At 42.0% G+C, this 14,805-nt stretch overlaps 2 protein-coding genes across 2 annotated transcripts; both read right to left on the minus strand.

Moving 5' to 3' along the window:
- Positions 1-990: 990 nt before the first annotated feature.
- Positions 991-2,617, minus strand: LOC131808361 (hemoglobin subunit epsilon-2). The gene is made up of 3 exons (XM_059134350.1): positions 2,450-2,617; positions 2,116-2,338; positions 991-1,259 (listed from the first exon to the last, which is right to left on the minus strand). The coding sequence occupies exons 1-3, from the start codon at positions 2,539-2,541 to the stop codon at positions 1,131-1,133; spliced, it is 444 nt and encodes a 147-aa protein (XP_058990333.1). The 5' UTR covers positions 2,542-2,617; the 3' UTR covers positions 991-1,130.
- A 9,303-nt stretch (positions 2,618-11,920) lies between these two features.
- On the minus strand, positions 11,921-13,574 carry HBE1 (hemoglobin subunit epsilon 1). The gene is made up of 3 exons (XM_059134354.1): positions 13,359-13,574; positions 13,028-13,250; positions 11,921-12,174 (listed from the first exon to the last, which is right to left on the minus strand). The coding sequence occupies exons 1-3, from the start codon at positions 13,448-13,450 to the stop codon at positions 12,046-12,048; spliced, it is 444 nt and encodes a 147-aa protein (XP_058990337.1). The 5' UTR covers positions 13,451-13,574; the 3' UTR covers positions 11,921-12,045.
- Positions 13,575-14,805: the final 1,231 nt, after the last annotated feature.

Genomic DNA, 14,805 nt, shown 5'->3' on the forward strand with positions numbered 1-14,805 from the left:
GCAAGCTAGATGCTGCCTTGTCAGTTCTACATCCACATGTGGATCAGTTCCCCTAAAATTCGCTATGTTACTCTTGTGTGCAAGAAATTTCACTGGTACTTTGCTTATAATAGCTACTTTTCCTGCTTTTCTAGGCAGTGGTGTCCCTAATTCTATACCACTGTACTGCTTTTTTTTTTTTTTTAAGGTTTTATTTATATGTCAGAGAGAGAGAGAGCACAATCAGTGGAGGGGCAGGTTTCCTGATGAGCAAGGAGCCAATGCAGGACTGGATGCCAGGACTCTGGTATCCTGACCTGAGCTGAAGGCAGGTACTTGACAGACTGATCCACCCAGGAATCCCCACTGCATGGCTTTTAAGGGCATAATTTCTCTTCTGTCACTTTGATCCAGCATACTAATTCCTAAATTTGTCATTTTCCCACATAAATGACCTTTTATCTCCACCAAAGGTTTAATGGAATTGGAAATATGTTCCAGGTCACAGGGCTAGCAGATAAGGTACAGATTCAAAGCAAGGCAGTTAGTTCCTATGCTTTAGGGTTTGTTCCTCCATTAATACCACTGAAGACACTAGGGAAAGTTTAGAGCATAGTTCTTACCTGGGTCTCTGGAAAGCTCCCTCACCACTCTCTTACAGCTAATAAAAATGTGTTTCTTATATTATTTAATATAAGTGAAATACAGCATCAAAAACTCTGAGATTATAAAAGTAGAAGCATAGACAGGTCCCCTACTTGAAGTTCTAATGTGCCCCTACTCACTATATCAACCATCTTCTTGCGTTTCCCAAGAGTACCTCCATGCACTCCCTTGTTCTGAAGACACTACCCAGCTCAAGTCAACTTTCCCTTCCTAGAAGTAACTGCCCCTTGAAACCACTCAAATCTGCAGAATCTTCTATTTCCCCAAATAACCCCCTCCCTAAAGAAGTGCTTTCCTTTGTTGAATCAACATAAAAGGTAAAGACAGAGAGAGAAGACAAAGAAATTCATTACAGAGCACAATTTTTATTTTAGTTTTATCATATAGCAGGTAAGTCTGGAGGCAGGGCACTGTGCCTGTCTTTGAGAGACAGACTCTTGAAACTCAGGCCCTCCAGTAGGCACTGAAGTAGTTGGATTGGCGCTTCAGTGGTACTTGTGGGCAAGAGCATTAGCCACAGCTGTTGTCAGTTTCTGCCAAGCAGCCTGCATCTGGGGGGTAAACTCCTTGCTGAAGTGGGTTGCCAAGACAATCAGTATCATGTTGCCTAGAAGCTGGGGAAAGAGTAGGATAAAAATAAAATAGTGCCTAGTGAACAGAAAGCTTCAAGCTGGCCACATTGATTTCCTTCCTGATAAAAGACTGAGCAACTTTCAAGACCCTGATCCCACAAATGTATACCATGATATGCCGGACATTGGCATCAATATGACTCCCAGCCCTGTACCACCCATCGTGATCTATCTTTCTCTCATTTGCGCTCAACTTCTGAGCCCAAAACATTGCCATGGATGGCTTCTCTTTTCTAGAAACTCTGTCTTTTTTAAAAGTAGGAATAGAGGATTGAAAGGAGCCTTACTATAGATAGTCTTAGTCCCCAGATAATATATTCATTCAAATTGTTTGGACCCTCCCGTGACAAAGAATCTTAAACCATGTATACAAGAGCATTTCATCACTGCTAAAAGGGGCAGGGGACAGAATTGTCCATTGAAAAGATTAATCTTATTTTGTCTTGCTTAGTCCTGGTTCTAAACTCAAGAATCATTTAGAAATGTATTCATCATTTTTAGAGAAAACTTCAGTTACCAAAAGTAAGATAATCTTGCTGGAATTGTATTCTCCCGGCCAAAAACATTTAACTCAATTTTGGCCAGTGTTCTTCACACATGTATTTTTTTCAGAAATATAAGATGACCAGTGGCCTCCACTGGTCACAATAATTACCCTGCTTGGCCTTACCTATGATCTTTGGAACAACCTAACTACCCAAATCAAGCCTTTCCTTGAAATATAATGTCCCAAAGAAATGCTCTTATGGATCAGACTTATCTACCTGTGTTTTATAACATATCTACACTGTAAATATCTAGGATGAAAGAACAAAGCACAGGCATGCCCAGACCTTACCTTGAAGTTCTCAGGATCCACATGCAGCTTGTCACAGTGCAGCTCACTCAGCTCAGCAAAGGTGTCCTTGAGGTCATCCATATGTTTAACAGCATTTCCAAAGGAGGTCAGCACTTTCTTGCCATGGGCCTTGACCTTGGGGTTGCCCATTATTGCAGACTCAGAGGACAAGTTGCCAAAACTGTCGAAGAACCTCTGGGTCCATGGATAAACAACCAGGAGCCTATGGGATGTTCATAGTCACAAACAAGATGGGAAGTCAGAGTAGGTAAGAAAACTGACCAATACCCCTCCAGGAATACTTTCTGCCTTACTTTCCCCCTCCAGTGCCTACCTTCCCAGCACCTCGCCTCCAACCAACTCCACATTCACCCTGGCCCACAGGCTAGCAACAGCAGCCTTCTCCTCAGCAGTAAAGAGCACCATGGTGTCTGGGAGCTTACTGGTGACCAGTAATGTGCCAGAAGTGAGTCTGAGGTGTTACTTCTCTGTGTGCCTTTTATTCCTCATTTCTTGTTTCCAAGCCCTTGCTTCTCCCAATGAAATGAGACCATTGGTCAACAGTGGGTTGTCACCACCAGGGGTGGGGTTTGGACAAGGGAGGGTCAGCAGGATGGACATCTGGGTCTCTGATAACATTGGAAGGCTCTATCAGGGGGATTCTTCTGTCCTTTCCCCACCGTCTACTAGGCATCTCCTATCTCAAGCTCCCAACCCCGTTATCCCTGAGGTGACCTTGTGGGCTGACCATGAGGCATGACTAGAATTAAGAGGGGTAAGAATTATAAATCTGTTGGGCATTATGTCAGATGTTTACAAGATATCATTCAGTCATTCATCTTGGATATAAAAGAAGCCACAGCTTTTCCTGGTCACCATTTTTTCTAAAACTTAGATGGGGCTCATACTTTTATAGTTTTTGTAAGAAGAAAAGACTCCAATGTAGCATCAGTTCAGAAACAGGGCAGGTAAAAACTGGTAATTTAGAGAACTAGTATTACACGATTATGGCTGAGTTCTATTAAAATGCATGTACTTGTTTGAGTACCTTTTTTTTCCACTCTGACTATATAGCACTGTGTCTGGCCAATACCATGTATTCACTTCTTGTGTCAGAAAATGCACAGTTGAGTATTGGGAAGAACTGTGTTTTCAATGGAGAGAATATTAGGCTCTGTGGCAATAGCGATTGATTAAGGCAGCTGTCTTTGGCATATGCTGGATCCACTGCCTTGTTGTGCTTAACTATTCCTCATATGTAATGAGGCAGAAGTGATCTTCACTGATAGAATTCCACACACTACTGCCCCTGTCACTTAAGGTACTTTGGCATAGTGCATCTCAAACAAGCATTCATTGGTCTAAACAAGGCACACTTCTGAGGAGAGAGGGACTGACTTATTTATCTTTTTTTTTTTCTTTCAGAGTTTATTACTCTCACATTTTGAGCTCCAGGAAGCTGGTTGATTTGTTTCTCACCAATCTCTCTCTCTCTCTCTCTCTCTCTCACACACACACACACACACACACACACACAGAAAAAAGAAAAAAAAAAAAAGAAAGAAAGAAAAGGAAAGGGAAAAAAAAACAGTTTAAGAGATAATCTCCCTGTATATTTACAAAGGTACACTAAAATTTAAAGAGTTCAACTCAATAAATTAATGTTGCATTTCTGCTATTAGAAAAGAAATCCTTGGGACGCCTGGGTGGCTCAGTTGGTTAAGCAGCTGCCTTCGGCTCAGGTCATGATCCCAGGGTCCTGGGATCGAGTCCCACATCGGGCTCCTTGCCCTCCGCAGGGAGCCTGCTTCTCCCTCTGACTCTGCCTGCCATTCTGTCTGCCTATGCTCGCTCTCGCTCACTCTCTCTCTGACAAATAAATAAATAAAATCTTTAAAAAAAAAAAGAAAAGAAAAGAAAAGAAATCCTTTGAGATAGTGAAAACTTTTATCAATTCATCTTGGAAAAAAAACATTTAAAATGTGGATTGTTCTGCCATTACTATGCTTGGTAGTTTACTGTGGGGCCTCTAAGATGCAGAATTTTTATTATCACAACCTCTGTCATTCATAAAGAGCTAATTGAATTACAGCATTTGGAGAAATGTCTTTGAAAAATATATTTTAAAAGTAGCAGAATGATCAAAAGAATAAAATGGAGAAAAACAAAATAAAACAACAACAACAAAAAATATGGATAAGAATTGCTAAGGTGCCAGAATCTAGTTTACCATGACAGACTTGATGATCAATGAGCTCTCAGACCCAAGCTGTGATGATGTGAACACTAGATACAGAAATATTAAAAAAGAAAAAAAACGTGGGAGAGTGCCTGGGTGGTTCAGTGGGTTAAAGCCTCTGCCTTCGGCTCAGGTCATGGTCTCAGGGTCCTGGGATGGAGCCCCACATCAGGCTCTCTGCTCAGTAGGGAGCCTGCTTCCTCCTCTCTCTCTGCCTGCCTCTCTGCCTGCTTGTGATCTCTGTCTGTCAAATAAATAAATAAAATCTTTAAAAAAAAGTGTGATTCAATCCCCAAAAGATTTATTCAAGAGAGTAAGTAAATGAAAGGAAAGAAAAGCGAGGAAACTTTGACCACAGCCAGCAATCCCACTTCCTTTCAGCTGTGGGCATGGTCTGAGGGAACGGCTCAGGGTCCATACTCTGACGGCATTGGTGCTCGTCTCCCTTGTGTGTTCACACTGCAACCTCTCAGAGTCAGGGACATTTGCAATTTGAATGTTAGCAAACAGCCTTCCATCTTCCCAGCAAACCAGATAGTGATTGCAACAATTATCTCCACTCCTGCCTTTCTCTCATCTTCTCTAGACAATACTTTCCAAGACTTTTTGATTCCTCTCCTTCATGGCTGTTCCACACTTTCACTTGACCTCCATGCTCACTGTTCCAACTGTTGTCTGGAGACTTATCACATCAGTGCAAGCTCATCATCATGGTCATCTAACAGTTTAACAGTCATTCATCACATATTTAAAAAACACATATCAGGGCACCTGGGTGGCTCAGTTGGTTAAGTGTCTGTCTGCCTTTGGCTCAGGTCATGATGCCAGGGTCCTGGGACTGAGCCATACATCAGGATTCCTGCTCAGCTGGGAGCCTGCTTCTCCCTCTTCTGCTGCCTCTCTTCCCAGGCTCATGCGCTCTCTCTCCCTCTCAAAAAGAAAAAAGGAAAAAAAAAGGTAAAAAAATAAGAAAATGAATATCTACTGAAGCCAATCATGCCATGCATTCTTCTAAAAACTGGGAATCTTGGAAAAACAAACAGCATATATAGTGTTGTCATGCTCACATTCTAGGGGCGGGGGTGACCAACACTAATAATTAAATCGATGAGGAAGAGAATCTCAGACGGGTGTTACATGACAAGAAAAAAAATGCATCTGATGATGTGGTAGCAAGGGATTAGAGGGAAAAAAAATATAGAAGGATAGAAGTCCTAAAGGAAGTTACACTTGAAGAGAGACCTCAAAGACAAGATGGAGCCAGGCATAAGTCATTTGATGAAATAAGTTCCCAGAAGCAGGAAAGGGCAGGTGCAAAACTAGAGACTGGAGAGAAAAGGAAAAAGAAAGAAAGAAAAAACAAATCTGACATTTTCTTTAGAGAAAGTCATGACATGGTCCAAGAGAGATGTTTAGGAGAAGAGTAGGAGGGAACAGAGTTGGAGAGATTGGCCTGGGGCCTCACTGTTTGGGCACATGAAGGTAGAGTGGGTATCTTACACTAAGGCATGGGTAACCAGTAGAGATTTGTAAATGTGGCATCAGCATGATCCCTAATCTACTCAACACCCACAGCCAGGCTAATCTCCTAACTGCCCTGTTCAACACATTACAGCCTTGCTTATAATCCCGAGTTAACCTCCAGCCCTACCAATATTCCTGTGATCTATCTTCCCCAACTGCTCTATGCAATTTCTTTCATTTTCCTTTTGATCTTGTGGAGTTCATCTGCTGCACTGGGATGCCTTCTCAGCCTCTCCTCGTCCATCTTCCCCACCCAAATCTCCTCCTCTCTGAGCACTTTATAGGGATGCCCCTTCTCTAAATACTGCAGCAAATCTGCCCTCTGGGACATGGTCTCTCTTGATGGCATGTAAACATTCCTCAGCAGCTCTGACCACTTAAACCATAAAATTCTTCCATAGAGCCCAAGGCTAGTTCTTTGGAGTTCATTTCAAAAAGAGTCATCCCTTGCTTGGATCTCCAACCCCTCCCACCCCTAATCTATCCTCACAAGGTCTTGTGACAAACAAGCAGCTTTTAGAAAATTCTTCTCTCTTATCAGGAGAACAGAATTACAGTCCTTGCCTAGACCTTGCCATTTTAAGACTTGGGTTAATTTTCCTTCGAGAAGCCCCACACTGGTACTCGACCTCCATCCAGATCCTATATCTTCGCTGGATTCTTCACCAAGGCCCATATAATCATCTGGTTTGGAGGACTTCTTGTCCCACGACACCATCCTCTCTCTTGACACCACCCCCCCATGTCTTCAGCTTTAACCTGAAGAGCCCACAAGTGTATGTTCTCTCCAGGTATATGTCCCAGGCACACATGCCTTCCATTGTCCTGTTGTTTTTTATTTTCTTTCCAAAATCTTTACTTCATACAAAAATTGAATGGGGAAATGGTGTAAACACACACACATACACAAACAGTTCAACATATAATTCCTGGGGTTCTCACAAGTATAGAAGCAATGGAAAAGTAGAACTGAAGGCAATTACTGAAGAATTCCTTAGCAGAATACTATTATTACCCTTATTATTGTTGTTACTGCTATTAGTACCACCACTGCCATTGCTATTATTTGAAAATCAAAGCTGTTCCTGGTGACTTGACGCTACCAGATCTCGGTGGGCCAGGGCCTTAGCTGCTCCAGTCACCATCTTCTGCCAGGGAGCCTGCACCTAAGGGGGTGAATTCCTCTCCAAAATGGTCTGGCAAAACATTCAAGAGAATGTTTCCCAGGAGCTGTGGAGGCGGCAAGAGGTAATAGATACCTACAATGAATAGAGTTCCGGGTGGGCCTCCAGGTTCCTGGCTACCCAACTTCCATTCAGAACAACCATGGCCAATGTCAGGTTCCTTCATGTTTGGCATCTTGCTTGGTCACTAAACACAAGAGTGTTCTTCCAAGACTAATATGTGATCGTGATTTCACTTTTTCTTTCTTCTCACCACCAATAACTTTCCACAGATTTTGTGAGCCCAAAAACAAAAATTCACAGCTTTCTTTCCATGTACACTCTAAGCCCCATGTTCTTGTCATTTCCCTCTCAGAGACACTCTGCCCCACTTCAGGATTTATAAGGTGTAAGGTTGAAATGGGTCTCTGGGAACAATTTTGTACAAATATCCAGCCAGTATATGAATAACCTTAGCATTATATTCATGATCCCTAGGTTCCTTCTTTATATAGAGCCAACATACACCTACATAGATATTTCTCCTTGGCCTTGTATGTGCTGTCCCCTGTTCAACTCAGTTATGACAAATTTCTTTATTCACCTTTTCTTTTAGCTACTCTTTGTCCACTCCACAAAGGAAAATTTCAGTGCTCTTTGCCAGTCTTCCCTGAAATTCTTGTCACTCTCCCAGACATGTCCTTCAATGAAAGCTGAAGCATGGGTAAGAATCCGGAAAGTTCAGAGATTTAGGATTTCTTTGGCTACCAGTACAGGAGCTGTGATGGTTTCAGTGTAAGTCTCCCTCAGTTAGCAGTGACTGCCACAGGCATAGTGAACTATTGAACTTGAGTAGATCTTCTGTGGGTCAGATCTGGCCCATGGTCACTATTGCCCACATTGTCAGAGAGAAATGTTTCCCATAAAGCACCAGTTTGATTGCAAGAATAGAATAGTATTAGGTAATAAAATATAGAACTATGCATCTTATTATCTATGTGCCCATTTAAAGTAAAACATGTCTGCTTGTCTGGGAAAAATGGTTTACCTCTGTATTTGTGTCTACATCTGACTATGTATATTTTCCACAGCACAAGAGTGTGTTCTGGCTGGGGGCCCAGGGTTTTGGTTTGGTGTAGCTCTTCCTCTCAGTGAAAACAGTGGTAGAAGATTCACTGGCAGGTCATGTTGATTTTTAAAGAGCCAATTCTCATAAATGCTGGGTCCACTTTTCTGTTGGTTTTAGTCTGAGAATTACATCAGGAAGCACATCCTTTGCTTTCACTCATGTGTTGTAAAACAGGTCTAGGGGCACCTGGGTGGCTCAGTCATTTAAGCATCTGTCTTTGGCTTGGGTCATGATCTGGGGGTCCTGGGATCAAACTCTGCATTGAGCTCCCTGCTCAGCAAGGAGTCTGCATCTCCCTCTCCCTCTGCAGGTCACCCTGCTTATGTTCTCTTGCTCTCTCTCTGTGTCAAACAAACAAACTCTGAAGGGTAAAAGATTCTTTTTCACTGACTAATGGTCTCTATAGTCATAGCGGTTCCATTACTATACTTTAGATCATTTTATCTCCAATTCACTGCAGTTTTTGACAGGGCATACTTCCAGTGTGACAGAATCAGAGTTCATACTCTGATGTGATACATATACACAGTGGAATATTACTCAGCCATCAGAAAGGATGAATACCCAGTTTTTGCATCAGCATGGAAGGGACTAGAGATTATGCTGAGTGAAATAATTCAAGCAGAGAAAGTCAACTATCATAAGGTTTCACTTACTTGTGGAACATAAGGAATAACATGGAAGATATTAGGAGAAGGAAAGGAAAAGTGAATTGGGAGAAACTGGATGGGGAGAAAATCATGAGAGACTATGGACTCCAAGAAAGAAACTGAGGGTTTTAGAGGGGAGGGGGGGTGGAGAGATGGGTTAGCCCGGTGATGTGTATTAAGGAGAGTATGTATTGCATGAAGCACTGGGTGTTATACACAATGAATCCTGGAACACTACATCAAAAACTAATTATGTATTGTACAGTGACTAACATAACATAATAATAATAAAAAAGGACGAATTGTAAATGTCTTAGGCATTGAGTGAGGAGTTTGTGACAATGTATCACTCTGTTATTCAGCCAGTTTTATAGGGAGGAAGCCACAGCCCTTCTTTGTTCTCCAATCATTTAAGATTGTACTGTATATTGACTAATAGAATTTAAATTAAAAAATAAATTTTAAAATTTAAAAAAGGATTACATAGGACACACAATTTAATATTTCTCAAAATAGTAATAATGCCTCTATCCAACATCACAGGGAAGCAAAATAAGTAAATTAGGGCAGGGTTGGGTGTGCCTCCACTGTTTTTTAATCCATTTAATAGTCAGCACACTTACTGAAGCAAAAGTTACTCCCTCAGAGTCAACAGACAACTGTCTGGCAGATTTCATATATCTACCAATTTGTCTCAAGAAATACAGGTGTTTGAGAGGTTAGGGGGGAAGGGTGCTAGCATGTGTTCCGTGCACAGAGTAGCAGAAGATTCCATGGCATGGGCTTCAGATTCAGGGAGTTGTCTCTGGCATGAATTAGATCTATCCTCCCTTGCTGTTTCACGTCTCTTCATTTCTAATCAGACTGAAGCCATCTTCTTTGAGAATTCCACGTGGATAGGACAGGCAGGAAATAGTGCTACAGGAAGCAGAAACCTAATAACGTGGGATTTGTCTTCAATGGTAGAGAGTGAGGAGACACTATAAGGTTTTCATCCTGGTAATGACATCACCTCTAAATCTCCAAGAATGTCCTGGACATCATGATATTATTTTGCTCACATGGTTCGTATTGTCTATCAATAAGTAAGTCTTTTTTTCATCTATTTAAAGTCTGAGGAGCTCCTGGATGCCTCAGCTAGTTAAGATCTGACCCTTGGTTTCAGCTCAGGTCATGATCTCAGGACATTGAGACTGAGCCCTGTGTAGAGCTCTGCACTCAGTGAGGAGTCCGCTTGGAATTCTCTTTCCCTCTCCTTCCACCCCTCCCTCCTGTGCTCACTCTCTCTGTGAAATAAACATATAAATCTTTAAAAAAAAAATTAAGCTGAGTCACCCAGACCTGTATCTGGGTGTGCATATGCACATGTGTGTGTCAATTATGAAGTTGTTACCATTTAAATGGTCTTAAACTGGTAACATTGAAATTGAAATCTAGACCCCTAAGGGATAAAGAACATATATCTTCTGTCCACTACTCCATCATCACCATCCTTGACAGGTGTGACAGACATAGTAAGAGTTAAAGGCGAGAAAGAGGAAATGAGACTGATCAATTAAAAATGCATGTTTGTTATTGACTGAGACACAGACTGACTCACAGACTGAGTAAAAGGTGTAGCACCAGGAACAGCTTCTGTTTCCTTTGCTGAGGGGCATAAAGAGAGGCTGCAGGGCTCAGGGACCAGTGCTGTTGACAACCTGCAACTAAGTAATCATTTGCCTATCATAACTGTGAAACATAAGCCCAAATCAGAAGATAGTTCACAGGACAAATTCTGATCAATGCATGGGGGCAATGAAGTGCCTGAGAGCTAAATTTGCCACGATATGGCACACTAACTTGTAAAATATGAAGGTCTCGAGCCTTGATGTAAAAATTTGACTCAAGGCCTAGAGGTCAGGATTCCCTAAGCAACCTAGCAATGACTCCCTCAAAAGTAATTCCGTTCATGCATTTCCTCACAAGTGTCCCCAAGTCAGTGCAGTGCCTCTTGTTAGATTTTGCCCCTCCCCCTTCCCACCCTCAGGCTGGGAGATTTCAGTTATCGACTACCAGCTCCTTTTTTGTCATCCACAGTCAGATGTCATCTTTTTCTCACTCTATTTCTGGTCACCCTTCACATTTTTTGCAGCTGTCACTACTTTTCTTGTGTTTAGGCCATTATGTCCGTTGCTCTGATTTAGTCTCTGCAATTTTAATTTCATTTTGTGTGAATTAAGTTGATTACTTCCCCCCGACCACCACCTACCATTCCTTGAGTTACTATAGTTCTAAGGATATTTATTGTTTACTCTTGCCAAAAGCATAATAATAGTTTTTATTTTGGCCTATACATTATCTTGTCTTTCCTAATGCTCTACCGATGTCTCACTGTTGCCTTTTTTTCCAGAAAGCAATTCTCCTGCAAGTCACCAAGCCCTAACTTACTGGTTTTAAACTAGGAGCCTTTATCAGAATCTCATCTGCTATGTGAAGTCTTGGCCATTCTCCCCTATCACAAATTCACACAATATCCTAACTCCGACTTTATTTTCAGCATGTTACATTTTATTATAAAATAAAATGCAATGATTTCATGTGTCTTAGCCTTGGCTCCTCCTTGACACCACAGAATCCTTTGAGAAATAAGAGGTTGTTGTTGGTTCATGGAAATTTTCTGGAAAGCTCCCAGCCATCCCTCAACTCATCCTCTTATGCCCAATTCAGCCTCACAAAATATATGGTAAGTTAGCTCATTCAGTATGTACATTAAAGCAAATTGAAAAAGTAACTCTAGCCTAGACCTTAGGTCCCTGCAACGGTTTTAAAGCTGAGACATGTACCACAAATCTGAGGTAATGCTTAGCACCTCCTTCCTTCCCCATCTACAGTAACTTTTTGCCACACTGTTCTGTAAGTTCCTGACATTTGACTAACCCTCCCCCCAACCCAGAAAACTTCTTCTGAATTCTAGCATCCACCCAGATCCTCTAGAATTCTCCCATAATGTCTGTCTTCCCAAAGGAGCTCTTATTTCTTCTGTCTCCTCCCACCCCTCAGCCAATGAAATTTCTCTCCTTTAACACAAGAGTGAAAGATGGAGAAGACATAACATTAATTTCTGATTATGGAATAGAATGAGCTTTATTAAATGGAAGCTGTGCTTTCAAGGCCAAACCCGAATCCCCATATGCAGGAGAACACTGGGGGCACAGAAGGGTACTGCTGAACTGGAAAGAGGACTCAATGGTACTTGTGGGCCAGAGCAGTGGCAACACCAGCCACCAGCTTCTGCCAAGCAGCCTGCACCTCAGGGGTGAACTCCTTGCCAAAATGAGAAGCCAGAATGATCACCAGTACGTTGCCCAGGAGCTGTTAAGTGAAAGACAAATGACAAATAGGCATGTTGAGTAGAAGTTCTTGAAAACAATTACATAAAAAATGGCTTAATATCTACATTCCCTGCCAACCCCACACCGTAAACTGCTCCAAGGGGTGTGCCTACAAAAAGTCCAGATGAGCTAGTTCCTAAATTCAATGTAACGAGTGTGAGCTTTCCATTCAACTCCTTGCCTCCCTAGATTCCCATCCTCTCTCCCACGCCACCATTTTTATTTATATCTCTCTCTCCCTCCCTCTCTTATCTACCAATTGGCTAATTCCTGTAATAATGGGATTTTAGGGATGCATGGGTTCCCAGACTGAGTTTATTTAAAGCCTCCAATCATTACAGGAACAAGCCTCCATTTGGTAACAATGTTGACAGGTAATTTAATATATTTTAGAGAACCTGTTGTATATTTCTTTGAGACAGTCTGTCTAAAACTTCCCTCCCCAAATCTTTCCCTAAACTTTTGTCATCAGCACCCACATAAAGTAAGACATGTCTCCTTTCTTGAGATGGGGCCTTTATCTACCAAACACCAAATTCCATTGCTCCTTGAACAAGTCTGCTATTCTCTGATGTTATTCTCTAGGATGAACACTACCAATTCAGACAAAAGTTCTTGAAAAGTTTTAAGCAAACTCTGGCTGCTAATAGCCCTTTATTGCACTAGTCTTGAATCAAGGTGGTTCTGGTTATGCCCATTGAAGGTCTGTCCTTCTAACACTTAGACCCATAATTTCTGAATTTTTTGTTAGTCATTCCAATCAAAGACTTGACTTGCTTTACTATATCAAAGTGAAAAATAATACAAGAGCACATGAACACTTCCTGACTCACCCTAAAGTTCTCAGGATCCACGTGTAGCTTGTCACAGTGCAGCTCACTCAGCTTAGCAAGGGAGCCCTTGAGATTGTCCATGTTCTTAATAGCTTCTCCAAAAGAAGTCAGCACCTTCTTGCCATGGGCCTTGACCTTGGGGTTACCCATAATGGCAGAGGCAGAGGACAGGTTGCCAAAGTTGTCAAAGAACCTCTGGGTCCAGGGGTAAACAACCAGGAGCCTATGTGATGGGAAATTAGAGACTTTCAAAAATCTTGAGGAATTTCACAATCAATCGGCCAGGCTCATATTCACCACCCTTTCCCATGCATTGAAACCCAGTGCCTACCTGCCCAGGGCCTCGCCTCCAGCCTCTTCCACATGCACCTTGCCCCACAGGCCAGTGATAGCAGCCTTCTCCTCAGCACTAAAATGCACCATGATGTCAGGTCTGGGAGCGTACAGGTGGTCAGAGAGAGAAGCAGGTATGTGCTGTTGCTGGAAGCTGCCACCTTTTATTCTTTACGACTGACCTTCTGGCCCCTTGTTCCTCCTAGTTCTTTGAAGTCATTGGTCAAGACTGAGCTGTGTCCCTCAGGGGTGGAGTCATGTCAGGAAAGGGTCATCAATGAGGAATGTACACTGAACTTGTGATAACGTGTCTTGGTTCCTGAGACAGCCTTCCATTGTTGGCTCCTTCTCTGCCCTCAACACAATTTTGCTTCCATTCTCCTTTTCACCCTTTTTCCCCCTGACTTGATCCTCCAAGATAACATCCGTCTCTCCCTTTCTTCTTCTCCAAGAAAGACCTGTAGAGAGGAGCTAAGCCCAAGGCAGGGAAAGAGTTTGAGTCAAAACAGTTTTAATACTTGAGTTAAAGATGGTGACAGGGACAAAAACAGAGTCAAGAAGAAAAAAATGTAGTTGCTGACACAGCATCTCAGCCAGTTATAACTCATTTGAGTGGATTAAAACCAAGCCTCTGGTTCTTAGTTTTCCAAAGGAGACAAAACACATGTGTGGTTATTTCAGGAAGCTGAACAGGGTAACAAAGGATTTCCAATAGGACTAAGACCTCAATCCCAAAGTACAATTCCTGAGGGCAATTTCACAGAGAGAACAGAAAGAATAAATTTACGTCCTGTGCTTCCCCGGAACCTTCTCTCTGTCCATTTCTCTCTGATTTCAGGGGAAACTGGCTACTTTGGGGAGATTTCCCTAAGCTCTTGTCTTGATTTTCTGCCCCACTAATACTTCTTTAATCAGTGAGACAGCTCAGGACTCTGCAGTTATTTAAAACCAGAACTTGTGATCAAGCTGAAAAATAAATGAACTGGCAGGTTAATTAGGCTAGAGGTTGAAGTATGTTTAATGTTTGTTGCAGCCATAGGTGCCAGAGACTTCAAATGCCTCTAGTGTCCTTTTGTTGTTTGTTTGTTGATGCTGCTCTTGTCTTTGGGCTTCCCTAAAAGCTCAGCATGAAATAGAGTCTGCATCTTTCAACTTTTTGAACTGTAATCCCCTGTTATTAGTCTGGCGTCCTGTTGATATGTTGGTAAGGAATGTTGGAGGAGAAGCATTCTGTAATTCTGTAATTGCATAATTAAGTTCCAGTCTTTAATGCGCTGTGACTTTCACATGTCATGTTAGCTTTTCTCCTCGTAAGAAAGTCAGGAAAACCTCCTTGGGCTAGACTGTATATATTACAGATTAAAAGGTAGCACATCTGTAGCTCAGTGTGAGGCTTATGAATTCTGATTCTGAGGTCATTCAGGTTGGTTGAATGTAGTCTCATA

Source organism: Mustela lutreola, chromosome 1, assembly GCF_030435805.1.
Source record: "Mustela lutreola isolate mMusLut2 chromosome 1, mMusLut2.pri, whole genome shotgun sequence".
NCBI classification, from domain to species: domain Eukaryota; kingdom Metazoa; phylum Chordata; class Mammalia; order Carnivora; family Mustelidae; genus Mustela; species Mustela lutreola.